Source organism: Benincasa hispida, chromosome 10 (genome assembly GCF_027475165.1).
Source record: "Benincasa hispida cultivar pf3 chromosome 10, pf3_genome.v1.1, whole genome shotgun sequence".
NCBI classification, from domain to species: Eukaryota; Viridiplantae; Streptophyta; class Magnoliopsida; order Cucurbitales; family Cucurbitaceae; genus Benincasa; species Benincasa hispida.
The window spans coordinates 4,681,245-4,697,005 of NC_143487.1; the positions used below are offsets into that span (position 1 = coordinate 4,681,245).

The 15,761-nt window shown below is 31.6% G+C and overlaps 1 protein-coding gene across 4 annotated transcripts; it reads right to left on the bottom strand.

Moving 5' to 3' along the window:
* Positions 1-1,168: 1,168 nt before the first annotated feature.
* Positions 1,169-6,922, bottom strand: LOC120088423 (Aldolase superfamily protein). 4 transcript variants are annotated; one of them, XM_039045701.2, is made up of 10 exons: positions 6,716-6,826; positions 5,926-6,032; positions 4,845-5,037; positions 4,353-4,557; positions 3,963-4,142; positions 3,198-3,278; positions 2,947-3,110; positions 2,282-2,418; positions 1,855-1,970; positions 1,169-1,626 (listed from the first exon to the last, which is right to left on the bottom strand). In XM_039045701.2, exons 2-10 carry the CDS (start codon positions 6,005-6,007, stop codon positions 1,378-1,380), a joined length of 1,407 nt encoding a protein of 468 aa, XP_038901629.1. In that variant the 5' UTR covers positions 6,008-6,032; positions 6,716-6,826; the 3' UTR covers positions 1,169-1,377. The 4 variants fall into 4 exon arrangements, with proteins under 4 accessions (XP_038901629.1, XP_090162147.1, XP_038901632.1 ...); XM_090306021.1 differs by having other exon boundaries at positions 5,926-6,059; positions 6,716-6,814; XM_039045704.2 differs by lacking the exon at positions 5,926-6,032 and having other exon boundaries at positions 6,716-6,922.
* Between the last annotated feature and the right edge of the window lie 8,839 nt (positions 6,923-15,761).

Consider the following 15,761-nt stretch of genomic DNA (forward strand, 5'->3'; position numbering starts at 1 on the left):
GATTTTTTTTTGCAGTTATGTCATTTAAAATAATTTCTATATATAATATATACCATGTCAATTGCCATTTGCACAAAAATTCAAAAAGATGTTTTCAACATGATAAATATTATATTGACAAACTTTTTCAACTTTTGTCTCTCACTTTTAAAGCCGTAATAGTTTAAATTGGTATTACTCAAACCTTTATAACTTTAAAGAATGAGATATATCAATAGGTCTCTGCTTGTCATTATATGAAGGTTTCATTTGGGATTAATGTAGCTTTTAAAATAATTATTGGTGTTTCTAGAAAAATAATTATTGGTGTTTCTAGAAAAATCAGTATAGAAGTAAAAAGAGTGTTTAGTTAATTTTAATTTTAAATTAGAAAAAACGAGTTAAGATGGTTGGTAAATTAATATTAAATTAGTATAATTTAGTTATATAATTATTTGAAAATATATATGATTTGAATTGTAATAATTTTTGTTTAATTAAAAAAATTAAATATATATTTTTTAAAAATAATTGTTATAAGAATTTCAACCAAATTAAATTGGAATAAATGTGAAAAAATAAATTAATGAAATGAAAATTTGAGATGGATAGAGAAAGATAAAGAAAGTTAGAAATATAAGAGTTCCATCAAATAACTTTTAAGAATAATTTTAAAATGGGGAGATCAGTAAATAAAAGGTTTAGGCGATTAAGATTAGCATAAAATGCTATTTTATGATTTCAAAAACAATCTCAAATGGGCCTTTAGCCTGTTTTCGTAGAGGCATAAGTCTTTTGCTGGGGGAGACATAAGATCCAGTAGTGCAAGTCTCGAGGCTCTTGAAATCAGCCTGAAGGTGAGCTTCAAAAGCCTTCTAAAAACATTTGATCATTTTTTCTGATTGAAGAGAAAATTTGCGAAGGAGTTCTCATTTTATCAAATAAGATCAAGAAAACAAGGCGATTAAAATGATGGCTGTAGAAGTTTAAACATATATAACAATGTTGGAAAGAGCCTGAATTTATGACCGTCATACTATATATACAATATGACGTGAGAATATCTTTTATGAGAAGAGAATTTTATTGAAAAATGAATTAGTGGGGTCAAGAATCCCAGCACCCATTGGTGAATTTCAAGAAAGTTCTCCACGACACGACAATATCTTAATCATTCAAACACCATTGATACAAAAGGAACCAACTAAATTTTCTTTATATTATGGAGGGGATTCAGATCCATAAATTTGATATTATGATAATTATATAATTTGAGATCCGGTATATGGCTAAAACGTATTCAGCAGATAGGATTGCATATTTACTATAAGAAAGTTTCTTGAAGTGAAAACCTTCTTTACTTGATCAATGTAAGGTGTACGTGAGTAATAAGATGTGTTACATCTTGGAAGCGTCCGCTGCAACTCGATTCAAGGCAATGGCAGTCTTCGAACCCGATGGGCGCCCCAAATGTTTGTTGATGAAATTCCCAGCAGATATGACCTTTGCCAAATCTATATTGGTTTTTATACCGAGTCCATGGAGCATGTATACCACATCTTCAGTTGCAACATTCCCTGTAGCTCCTTTTGCATATGGACATCCACCCAAACCCGCAACAGAGGAATCGATTGTACTAATCCCCATCTGTTCAGAAAAAGAAAAACATAAACAGAAGAAAATCAAAACATTAGTTAAATGATTCCTCCGCGAAGACATTGCAAGCTTGTGAAGTGATTTGCTTCCGTATGTCTGGAAATCAACTTTCTGAGTGTTAAAAAACACTTTTTTTTTTCTTTACTTAAAAATACTTTTAAAGCACTTAGAAAGTCATTCAAAACAGATTCAAAACCTAGCTTCCAAAAGATATCTTACTTGGAGGGATACTAGAATATTTGGAAGTGATTGCCCATAAGTGTCATGGAAGTGGACTGCAAGCTTGTCGACTGGAACGACCGCCATCACAGCTTCAAGCATGGAAACAACAGTCCCTGTGCCAACCGAAGATACAGTAAGAGGGGAAAAAAGATGAAAGCTATTGAAGTAGAATCCATTACACAAATATGTAAAGAAATCATATGTTTGCTTCATTCATTCATGTTGTGTACAAATGACATAGCCCAGTTGTAAGATGCTAACGAACATGAAGTTTACAAGTGATGTAAGCTATAACAGATAGCTCTATTTGATAACCATTTAGTTTTTAGAATTCAAGTTTATAAACACTATTTTCATCTATAAATTTCTTTATTTACAAGTAATCTATATTTTGATTTTGAGAAAGAAAGGTTTAAATTTTTACCAGGCGTGGCAACTCCAATCGTGTCTCCAAGAGAAATTTCGAAGCAACCCATCTCATAGAGCTCTTTCGCCACATGAGCCACTTTAGATGGCGAAATTGCTCCTTCTGTGGGACAACCAACTACACATGATACATACCTATACAAATTCATAGCCAGTTATAGCGATTAGAGAACCCTTCAAGAACAGAATGTGGAGAACGATTCAAGGAAATAAGTCGTGTTCAAAATTTAAAACCAAATTCCAGAGGAAATAATCAACAGTGGTTATTCACAAAGTATATGGTATAAGCTTCTAGACTATCACAGGAACATGAGTACGCGTACTTTATTTAATGTGGCAACAGATTCTAGAAACCGTCACTCGTCGTTGGGGATTAGCCATGTTGACCTAATAGTAAATTAAGTTACATTGTTCAACTTATTTAAAAGTAATAATAAGATGAATAATGAGTGGTTTTCTTTCTTTAAAATCAAAGAGAAGGTTTCGTATCTAAGCCATAATGATAAAGAAAAGAATCTCACTGATTCGGGTATGTTACAAGGACTTATTCTCAAAACATGCCTGAATCAATCAAGTTCGTTTTCTTTCATCTTGAAACATGCTTTTTTTTATGTGGACATTGATGCAGATCAATGTCAAAGTTAGATGTTTATGGAAGAATACCCTCGAACAGGGATTGCAAGCTCTTTTGCAGCAGAAGTTACAGCACGGTAACGATCAAGACTTTCTTCAATGCTACAATTGATGTTGGATTTTGAAAATGATTCAGAGGCTGATGCAAAGACTGCCACTTCTTTTGCTCCAGCTGCAACAGCAGCTCGAAAACCCTACAAGAAGGTGAAGTTTTAGAATAGAGGATTCAATCTGTCCATGTTGGGGAAAAACAACCAACATTATTTCAAAAGATGACTCACTTTCAAATTAGGTGTTAAAACTGGCAATCTGGCCCCTTCCAAATTACGAACGGTTTCCATCACTTCGGCTGCATCAGACAACTGGACAAAGGATGAATAATGTTTGAGCACTAGTGATATAAAGTACGGTAAAATCTAAAAAGTCACGATAAATAATGTTTTCATTTAATCAACTAGTGAAAGTAAAGCATCAGCCCCCACTCTGTTTCCTTATCAGCTGATATCAGAACTTAGAAATCCTAAATGATAAGATAACAGATACCACCATCCATTTTAAGACACGGGTCGCCCATTTGGTGTGCTGAACTTTTTCTGCCGTCTAACAGAACCTTCAGCTCAAAGGAAATAAGAAAGTTTCTAAAGGGTTGGGAACTCAATGATGTGCGGACTTCAACTAAACTTAACGTCTCCACTTGGTGTATGTGATCTAGGAGGCTTGTGGAGCCTCTCCTTGTAACTTCTATTTAATAGGTTGTATATCTCTTTCATTTTTTCTTAATAAAAGCTTGATTTTTCATACATATCATTATACATGGCCTGTAATATTTACACCCATAATTTCCACAAGTAGGTCCCACCAAAGTATTGCAATTGAACATCATAATCACACAGTCTCGACTGAGTATGTATGTATGTATGTATATATATATATATATATATATATATACACACACCTTATGAACTTAAAAGAGATTCAAACGAGTATTTTCAATATCATTTTAAAATATGGCTAAAAATGTCAAAGGGAATATATATCAAAATTACCTGAGGCACCCGTGTAGGTGATACAAAACTGGTAGCCTCAACAACAGGCAATCCTGAAGATACTAGTCTATGGATCAATTCGACCTTTACAGATGTTGGTACCATATCCTTCTCATTCTGAAGCCCATCCCTTGGACCAACTTCTACTATCTTCACAAACTTTGGTATATCTTTCAAAAACTGCAGGTCCATGTTCAAAATAAGTTCAGAAACCAAAACATCTGATGAAAGTTTGCAAGTATCTAGAATATGATAGGTACTAGGTAGAGCAAGAAAAACAATTAAAGGGATATAGAAATGCATAGACACGGGGAAAACAGATGAAAATGGAAGGAAACCTCTCTCTATTAGCTGTAGATTATTTCAAGATTCTCAGAAGTATCAAATCACCTTATTTGTTATATGTTGTATATTGTCACTAGTACTCTTAGTCTTGTATTCGTGACCTGGAGAACAATGTGAATCACAAAAATTTTCAGATACAACTTTTTTCGTGCCTGCACTCATTGTCCTCCTATTGACGGAGCCATTTTGGGATGTGTTTTTCCTATGCCTTCTCCATGGGTACGTGTCTCTAGCATCCTCATCATATTCCCTGTTGAAAGAAAAATAAAAAATAAAAATAAAAATAAAAACTAGAAAATGAAGAAGCAAATCTACTTATTTCATATTGGGGAAAAGTGTGCCCAAGTTGATTACAAAAACGACAATCTAGTGAAAAAAAGAATGAAAGATCAATATGCCCAGATTGTTTGCGTGGACTTCCGAAGATAGAACCAGCCCATACCAACAAGAATTGCACGACAAAATATGCAAAAGCAAGCTGAAAAAAGAACAAGAATGATTAATTTTCCATTGAAAAGACATTAATATTCTGCTTACTTGCAACTATTGGATGAGCTACTTCTCCCCCCTTGAATCCAACAGATACCCATTCCCATGTCATCTCCGATAGGTCGGCAAGCACCAGATGAAAATCTCTGTATCCGATCAATTGTACTCATGCTTGGCAATTTGTCAAGACCAAGTGGCTCCTCCAAACTCGACATCAGGGAGGCAGAAGCAAAAACCACAACTGAGTATGAGAGTAAACCAAATAAGTTTTCTGTCATTTCTAGGGTGGTATAGCTAATTCACTTGCGGAAGATCAATAACAGATGAAATCTTAATAATAGACTAGGCAAATCTAACTTTATATTTGACAGTGGATGACCTATTCATGTATTAAAATGTCAATTAGGAAAGAAAGTCTCGAATTTCTATGGATAAATGTATTTGAAATACCTAAACAGGTGACTAATAATTTTTTTAGAGAAAAAAAAAAAAAAAAAAAACCAGGCACTGCAAGGATAGAAGAATACCACCGTTCCATGTCTTTGGTTAACTACAGTCATGTTACCTTCGATTATGAAGTTAAATTGATGATGCAACAAAAACTAGCAGGGAAAGCAAGACAATAAATTTAGATGCAAACAGTAATCCCAAGAGCAACAGGGTAACAGACTCGAACATAAAACAAAATGCAGGTCTGTATTAAATGTCCGCAAGTTGTAGGTGCACCAATATTGAAATATCCATTTATCTTACTCTTCAGAGTTAAAAAAATTTCTCGTAATTTTGTATCTATACCATTTAAACACCCCTCCACGACATTAAATAGTATAGATTATTTTTTTCAAGAGTGAAACAGAGAAATTTCATTGATGAATGAGATTAAAAGATTAGAAAATAGTATAGATGATGAGAAGCTACAAATTCTGCAATGAGCTTTATTTTCCTAATTGAAGTCCAAAAACTCCTCTTTCATAATTCTTCCATTGCACGTCGATATTAGATTCTAAAATGCACATTCCTCCAGTACACCAAGATATATCGAGGTTGCACTCCACAAACACCTCTCATTCACAAAAATACCAATCAATACTAGCAACTATTCTCTATATGTTTTGTACACTGAACTCACTCAAGAATGGAATGGCAGTGGCCCACTGCCATGCTCGTTCTGATCTTGGGTGTAATTGATGAAGAACTAATCTTCTAGCCATCAAAAAATCACCAAGGCATACATGTCTACTCCATGGTATATACAAAATTCATCTGCCAATTTCAGCAAATAGCACTATATGCTTTCTTGAAACACACCATTACAAGGACATCTCACGATTTTCCCCATATAGGGGGTCAATTTCATTGACCCGCTAAAATCAAAGCTTAAAGGGTCGGCCTCAAGCAATCCATCACAAGTTTTAACACTAAGTAAAATTCAGTACAGCATAAACCCAGAGAGGAGATGACAGATAATAGAAAAACTAAGGCCCCAAAGTAAGTAATAGGAGAACTGTAGCCAATATAATAACTGAATTCCATCAAACTTCCGTCAGCAAGTACAGAACGCAACCTAGAAGTCAAGCGCAACCAAGAACTCCAAAACAAACATGTAATAAACTAAATATATATATATATATATAAAGATTGAAATTCTCGATTTAGAGAAAATTCGCAGGCGATGATCACAACCCAATTTCTTAAAGACAAAACCAAATTAAAGAAACCAGCTAACTCCTTCACACAAACCAACTAGCGTACAGATTATATAATTTATGAACACTATCAATGACTTCTATAATTTGCCGTTTCCCCTTACCTACACTTCCTGAACAGCCAAACACAATCAACAGAAATCCCAGAAGAAGAAAAAAAAAAATCCAAAAACCAAAAGTAAATAAAGAAGCAAGAGAAGAAAAGAATCAAACCTAGAGCGGGAAATCAGGGAATAGCAATTTAGCGAGGTGGAGATAATGAAATTGTAACCGATGAGATTGAAATATTATATGGGAACTGAACTTGGAATTGAAAAGCAACCAAATGCGTTGCAGTTCCTCTCAAACAAGCAAACAAAAAAAAATTGAAATTTCCCAATTTGTTGGGTTGGTGGACGTTATTAATGCGTAAATTTCCTTATATTTTCTTTTTTTATTATTATTATTTATTGTTTTTCCTTTTCCTTTTTAGAATTTAAGTCAGTATCAATAAAAAGATGGTTTCTTCTGTTCTAGAGAACGAGAGGTGGTAGGTTGTTATCAGTTAGAAGTTGGTCACTTCTTTATTCCCTTACGCTCTTCTCTCTTCAAATTAATTTTTAATTGCTCTCATTAAGGTGATCTTTAATTTGTCCTTTTCAACCAAAAGCAAACGTTTATTTTAAGGTTTAAAAACATTTTTGTCACTAAAAATTTGAGAATTATAATTTGAATAGACAAATTTCAAATAAATTTTAATTAGAAATTTAAATTGATTCGTTTATATAAATTTAGAGATTTAATTGATAAAATTACAAGTGTTACACGATATTTGTCCAAATAAAACATAAGGAAATGTTTAAATTGATACAATTATCAAATTTCATATTTTTAATTGGTATAACCATCAAAGTTTATGATTTAAATTGATACAATCCTAAAGTTCAAAGGTATAAATTGATATTTGTCCTAAAAATATCTTCAAAATTAAGTGTCAAATTTATTATGTAACGATTTAGTTTTTGTAGTTTAGAAAAATGGTTTTTGCATTACACATTTAAAATATACATGGACAAAGTGTTACTAAATAAATCAGGGGACTACATTGTTAACTTTATGAAAGTTTAGAAACCAAAAGTATTCAACTTAATAATAATAATTCAACTATATATATATATATATACTAGTAATTGATTTTTTAACGTTTAACCATTACAGAGTTGGGAGAGATCAAATTGTCAATATTTGATATCATAATTAGTATTTTTATTCATTTCACTATGTTCAAATTGTCAAAATTAGCCAAATTTAATTAAAATAGTAATTGTACTGTCAATTTCAAAATTAACTTTTCTTCAAAGTTAAATTCATCCCACCATTAACACAAATATTCATTGTGAATACAAGGTTTTGATTTTAAAATTTTCCATTATAGTTCAAATCTTATTTTGACATTTAAGTTTGTACGGCTAAATATATATATAAATTTATGAAGATGACATATGTGTGTGTATTATTTGATAGATATGTGGACAAGGGTATGGCTTTAGATATATTCATTAACATGTCAATGTATATACATTAAAGATGGACGAATTTACAATGATACTGTAGTTTGTAAATTTTTCATATTACTTGTCATTCATTGACTATCCTAAAAAATCTATTTCTATGGAGTTCATAAAATAAAATAATATATTATCTAGTGACATGTTAAATATTGAATGAAATAATTTTGTATCAAAATTTTGTTCTATTCAAAATGACTTATAGTAAACACAAAATAAATGTAATAAAAAAACATTCAAAGTCAATAAAGCTAAAAAGCTAAAGGAACCATTTTAATCCCTTGAATTGAAATATTGTTATTAACTTAAAATATTTATTTTAAAGAATATAAAGATCGTATATTACAAAAAAAAAAAAATAATAATAATAATATAACGGATGTTTGTTTTTGAGAATTTAGATAATCAGAATCTTATATATTTGAAATTTTATATATTATGAATTATAGATGTCCAACATCGTTAGATTATCATATTTGTTTTATATTAATATTTTTGTAGATATCTAAGAATATTTTGATGATTGTGTTTGTTTCATAGGATTTCAATTTGAAAATGTCTTAAATTTACCTAAAGTTTAAAAAATGTCCTTACGACTATTTATTACTTTATGACTAATTTGATATAATTTGAACTTTTATAACATATTTATTTTTATCAATTTGAATTTCTTTTAAAATCAATACAATTTATATTATTTCTCAACAAAATAATATGTCATAATTTAAAATTTTTATAAAATAAATATTAATTTAAATTTAAATTTGAATATGTTGCTAAAAAATAATAAGAATTATGATATAACTAAAAATATATGATATGCATGGTTGACAGTATTTATTTTAATTATATAATGCAAATGGAGATTAATATGTATATGTAAAATAAAATAAAAATGAATGACAAAAAAGTAAAATGGGGATGCCCTCAACTCGGGAATATGAAAAACCGCATCCAAAACTCTTCGGATGCCCTTTGACCCGAGAATCTTCAAATGTTGGGACATTTCATAGTACCGCAAAACAAACACAGTAATCCAAATGCCCACGGAATCTAGGATGCCTGCAAAGCAAATACAGTAATCCAAATGTTTGCATAAATTTTTTATATTTATATTGAATAGATAAATCCTAGGACCATTCGTGTTAAATTGTTAAGAATAATATACCGAATTCCATTGCAAAATTGATGATAGCTTCAAGATGATGATGGATGACTATGATCTTCCTCAACTAAAGCTCCGAATGCCCTTAGTGGGATCTCTCTCTAGATGGGATTCAAGAAAAACTGAGTGCTTATTGTTAGGGTCTCTCTTTATATACTAGTTCAATTAGAGTTCCCATTAAACCCTAATTAACTAGGAATGGGCTTCTACCATTAAGTCCATACTCAATTAGGAATCTAGGGTCTTAATCAATTAGATCACATAATAGGGCCCAATCTAATAAAATAACCTGATAAATTATAATCCACATACATAGCCCATACTTTAATTAAATATATTATTATTTAAATATGTCTAACAATCTTCCACTTGGGCTATGTCTATGTACCTAATATAATTAAATTACATAAACCTTAAGCGCGCATAAACAAGTTATTTCAATAGTTGAATTTCCCTTTAGTTCAATTTGGTCCATCTCCTGTATTAGCATGGAATCAACGTGGCTTTCGTCACTACCTTTGTAACTAAACCTTCCTTGATCACTAATTCCAATACATTTAATGACATAGATCAAGTATGGATGGATAGCATGGAAACTACATGCAAAGTGATCTGGATCATGCCTGTTTCCAACTGGTCCAAATTCCTTAATGAGATCATTCAAAAAGAAAAAACTTTATGCTAAATTGCATGCATGATAAACAAGTTCAGATAATAAAACATAAACCATCAACTTTATTCTATATAGAAAATAAACAAAATAAGGTCAAAGAACATTCTCAATAACAAACTCCCACTAAACCATGGAATCAGAAAAGTGACTAATACCCATGTGAGCAACATGCTCATGAAAAACTTTAGGTGGTAAACCTTTAGTCAATGGATCTGCCACCATAGAGTTTGTTCCTATGTGTTCTATCGAAATTTGACCATTCTAAACTCTTTCTTTAACAACCAGAAACTTCATCTCTACATGCTTTGACTTTATATTGCTTCTGTTATTGTTGGAATACATCACAACCGACTTATTGTCACAAAATAATTTTAGTGGTCTTTCTATACCAACCACTATCTGCAACCCAGTGACAAAATTTCGCAACCATATTCCATGATTGGATGCCTCATAACATGCTATAAACTCCGCAGCCATGGTAGAAGAAGCCATAAGTGTTTGTTTAACACTTTTCCAGAATACAACTCCTTTAGCTAATATGAATATATAGCCTGAAGTGGATCGCAAAGTGTCTTGACATCTAGCATAATCAGAATCAGAATACCCAATGATCTCAAAACTTATGATCTCCGATAAGTGAGCATATAATCTTTTGTTCTCTATAAATACCTCATAACCCGTTTGGATGCTTTCCAATGATCCATCCCCCGGTTACTCGAATATCTGCTTAACACTCCAATTATGAACACAATATCTGGACACGTACATACTTGAGCATACATTAGACTTCCAATGGTCGATGCATATGGAACCTTCTGCATCTCCTTAGTCTCGAGTGTGGTTTTGGGGCATTGACCTAAATGAAATTTATCACCTTTAGCGATCGGGGTATCTCTCGACGCACAGTCTTTCATGCCAAATCTACTTAAGATCTTTTCAATGTAGTTCTTTTGTGACAATCTCAAAATACCTTAAGAACGATCTTGCAGTATTTCAATTCCTAATACAAAAGAAGCATCACCAAGATCCTTCATCTCAAAATTTCTTTTGACAAATCTCTTAGTGTCATGTAATAAACCTACATCATTACTAGCTATGAGTATGTCATCAACATATAACACCAGAAAGATTGATTTACTCCCACTGAACTTATGATATACACAATCTTCCACAATGTTCACCTCAAAACCAAATGAGGTTATCACTTCATGGAATTTGTGATACCATTGACGAGAGGCTTGCTTGAGACCGTAGATAGATTTCTTTAATTTGCACACCATAGACTTTGAATTATCAAACACAAAGTTTTCTGGTTGCACCATATAGATCGTCTCATCAGTGTTCCCATTGAGAAACACAGTTTTTACATCCATATGGTGTAGCTCTAAATCAAAGTGAGCTACCAGTACCATGATTATCCTAAAAGAGTCTTTCGATGAAACCGGAGAGAAAGTCTCTTTGTAATCAATGCCTTCCTTTTGAGTAAAACCCTTTGCAACAAGATGAGCCTTATATCTTTCGATATTGCCATGTGAATCCCTTTTGGTTTTAAATATCCATTTACAACCTATGGGTTTCACTCCTGATGGCAGTTATCTACTTTTGAGAGTTAGAACTTTGTCATTGTCTTTCATGGATTTTATTTCCTCTTCCATAAAACTTATCCACTTTTGAAAGTTAGAACTTTATAAAGTTTGTTGGAAGTTGATTGGATCATCTTCCATTACGCCCACATCATCCTGATGTTCTTGAAGAAACACAATATAATCATCTGGAATTGCACTTCTTCTCTTTCTAGTAGATCTTCTTAGTGGCACTTCTTGAGGTTGTTGAGTTTGAACTTCAGGTTCAACAACGGGGACATCAATGTTATCTTGTTTTATAATTGGTTCAATAATGAAGTCAGGAATTGGAGCCTGAACATCATTTATAATCACATGAGGAAAAGAAACCAATTCCTCTTCAAAGACAACTTTCCTTATGTTATCTTCCCCCCAAACTCAACATCCTTAAGGAATCTAGCATTTCCTGTCTCAAACAATGATCTAGAAGTGGGTTCATAAAACTTAAAACCCCGAGAGTGCTCAGAATACCCAACAAAATAGCAGCTAATAGTTATTGAGTCCAATTTTCTTTCATTAGGCCCATAGGCCTAGCCTCAGCTGGATAACCTCATATGTGAAGATGCCTAATACTAGGCTTCTTTCCTAACTCATAAGGGGTTTTGGCTATTGCTTTACTAGGTACCTTATTAAGGATATATGTTGCAGTCTTTAGTGCCTCACCCCAAAGGATTTTGGTAGAGAAGAATGACTAATCATACTTCTTACCATATCCTTAAATGTTCTATTTCGCCTTTCCGTTATACCATTCATGCTGGGTTTGCCCGACATAGTGTATTACGGGATGTTTCCACATTCCTCTAGGTATTTGGCAAAGGGCCCTGGACGTTGTTCACCTGATCCATCATATATACCGTAATATTCACCACCACGATCAGATTTGACAGCATTAATTTTCTTTCCAAGTTGAAGTTCAACTTCAGCTTTGAAAGACTTGAAAACATCCAGGATCGAGACTTCTCATGAATTAAATATAGGTACCCATATCTTGAATAGTCATCTATGAATGTAATAAAATATTGTTGTCCATTCCAAGAGGCCGTAGGGAATGGACCATAAATGTCTGTATGTATTAGTTCTAAGATGTCTGAGCATCTATTGGCACCTAATTTTCTTATGTTTGTCTGTTTTCCCTTAATACATTCTACACAAACGTTGAAGTTACTTAAATTAAGGGAATCAAGAATTCCATCTGACACACATTTCTATAATGTATTCCCTTATGTTTCAATTGCCCTTATACCTCATAGAAGTTAAAGAAGTCAAAAGACTAGTTGCTTCCCTTTTCTCATTTTTAGCAAAATATTTCTCAATTTGAGCAAGGAACTTATTGGCATTTTCACATTCCGTGATAGATCCCCGAAAAGACTCCGGAATGGAGTGCCTAATGATCATCAGACACATGTGATTTGACCGTTCCCACTTCTCTATATTAGTCGTATTTGGCTGTTCCTCAGTAGAAGTAGATTTATCGGTTCTTAATGCAAGGTCCAAATCCATACACCCAAGAAGTATCTCTAGGCCTTCTTTCCAAATCTTGAAGTTCGATCCATTCAACTTAGGGATTGAACTTAGATTTCCAGATATTTGAGTAAGACCAACTGAAACAATAAACAACAAAACATATGCTCACAATTAAAACATAACAAAATAATTTCACATATGTGGTAGACCCCTTTAACAAGATACCTAGCACAATATTGATGTCCAGCCTTTGGGCAAAAAAAACTAACTGTAAATGGTACTCTCAACGTAGTAATCAAAGTACTGACAATTAACTCTGTAAAAAAAAAAAAAAAAATAGTCTTTCTTTGGACCGACTACTTTTCACATGAGCAATCCTTATAATTGCCACATACTCATTACCACATGCATACCCACAATTTGACCAATAATTATCTTCCTTTGGGCCAATAATTATCCGCATAAATTCATGAATATGCACATCTTATATTTCATAATTAAAACGATCTAGATAATAGAGGTTACTTTGGTAACATATTATTTTTTACCAATTCAATCTAAAATATAAGATATAATAATATAATAATATTATTGTACAAAAAATAAAGGAGGAAGAACACCAAATTAAAGTAACATAAACATAACATAAATATGTGAATATCACAAAAACAATCAAATTGTAGATTTTAATTCACAAACTTATCAATCAAGAACTAAGAACTCTTTTCAAGAATTTCACCAAGTTATTAATCAATAAAACTTAGAAACGCGGGCAAGAAGTTCAATCAGCAATTAATCCAAATAGTTGACAAATTCAATATTATCAAACTATTAAAAAATAAATTCACTAAATTCAATCAGTTTTTTTTTTTAACCTTAAAAAAAATCACCAGTGTCCAAAATTATCAATCACAATTCAATTTTTTTTTAACTCATATTCATCAATTAAGTATTAACATAACTTTTTAGTTAAAAAAGAAAAAGAAAAAAAAATAGCGACAATATTAACTTTTCCATTATTAATCAAATTTAAAACCGAACTCATAAAGTCATCCATTAAGAATTAAAGAAAAAAAATCTGATAATTAAAACCAAGAACCACTGGCAAGACTTTAATCGGTAATTGACCGATACCTTCGCCCAACGGCAACTCCAATCAGTCATTAACCGAAAGTCTTGATGGGTAAAACTTGCAGCAACTAAAGACCTAACTCCTTTGATCGGTCTTTAACTTTTTTCCAGTGGATTTCATCACATTGATGGACTTTTGTCAAGAATGTTGAACTGAACATCCTTAATTTTGACAATAATAGAACTAAGGTTTTTTTTCTAAAAAAAACTTTAGGAAACCACGTTCAATCAAAATAATAATAAAAAAAATTCACTTTAATTCACCACTAGCATATCATTCATAACATCCTACCGTCGATGAGTTTACAACGTTGTTATAGTAAGCCGACCATTTTTTTTTTTAAAATTCTTTACTAAAACCAAAATTTAATCAACAATGTCAATGGAAAATGCATAAATTAACCATCCAACATGAAATTCATTCTCTGATATGACTTGCTAGCATAAATTCTTTATATCTATATTGAATAGATAAATCCTAGGATCATTCATGTCAAATTGTCAAGAATAACATACCGGATTCCATTGCAAAATTGATGATAGCTTCAAGATGATGATGGATGACTATGGTCTTCCTCAACCAAAACTCTGAATACCCTTAGTGGGATCTCTCTAATGGGATTCAAGAAAACTGAGTGCTTATTGTTTTGGTATATTGGGACCATAGCCCTAAGGTCTCTCTTATATACTTTTCAATTAGGATTACCATTAAACTCAAATTAACTAGAAATGAACTTCTACCCATTAAGTCCATACTCAATTAGGAATCTAGAGCCTTAATTAATTAGATCACATAATAGGCCCAATCTAATAAAATAACCAATGTGTTAAATTATTAATCCACATACATAGCCTATACTTTAATTAAACATATTACTATTTAAATATGTCTAACACCAAATGCACACTCTATGATAATCTAGGATACCCGCAAAACAAACAATTCCTAAAGGTTGTTTGGACCTGCCTAGAGTTGAGGAAAATAATCTATACACTAAAATCTCAAAGTTACGTGTAATATTTCAAACTAAATCTACCAAGTTCATAAATATACCATCCGTTATAAATGATTTAAAATCAATTTAACTCTATATTTATCAAGCTAGTACTAATTTGAAACACAAACTTAAATAAATGTGGTGATTGTAATTGTCAAAATAAAAATAAGTATAACTCAACAGAAAATTTGTATGTCAATTTCGAAGGGATTTGATTTTCCTACAAAAATGTTGTAATTGTAACATTCCATTCCAATCATGTTAATTCAGCCACTAATTTTAGGAAATAACAATGTAAAAATATTCATAAATTTATAAATTAAAAAAAATTAATAAGATTTCAACTTCATCATTCATATATATATATATATATATATATATATATATATAATAACACTTATTTAAATTAGAATTAATTTTGACGAAATTTAAATGAATAAATCCTAATCAAAATCAACAAAGTTTCTTATATAATTTTTTTTTAAAAGATATTGTAATTAAAGTATGAGATTGGGGAATCAAATCTCAGACCTCGAGGTCGATATTACAAGCACTAACTTATATAAATTTTATAACCTCAAAATTAGAGATTAGATTATCTATGCAAATATTGTAAATAGATCAATAAAAAAGGTACTTTTTTTTGTTCCATAGTTTTT

Coding starts and splice junctions, on each gene's coding strand:
- LOC120088423 (XM_039045701.2), bottom strand. CDS start 6,007: ATGGCTAGAAGATTAGTTCTTCATCAATTACACCCAAGATCAGAACGA. Junction 5,038..5,925: donor CACTGCCATTCCATTCTTGA/GTGAGTTCAGTG, acceptor TCTCATACTCAG/TTGTGGTTTTTGCTTCTGCC. Junction 1,627..1,854: donor ATATTCTAGTATCCCTCCAA/GTAAGATATCTT, acceptor TTTTCTGAACAG/ATGGGGATTAGTACAATCGA.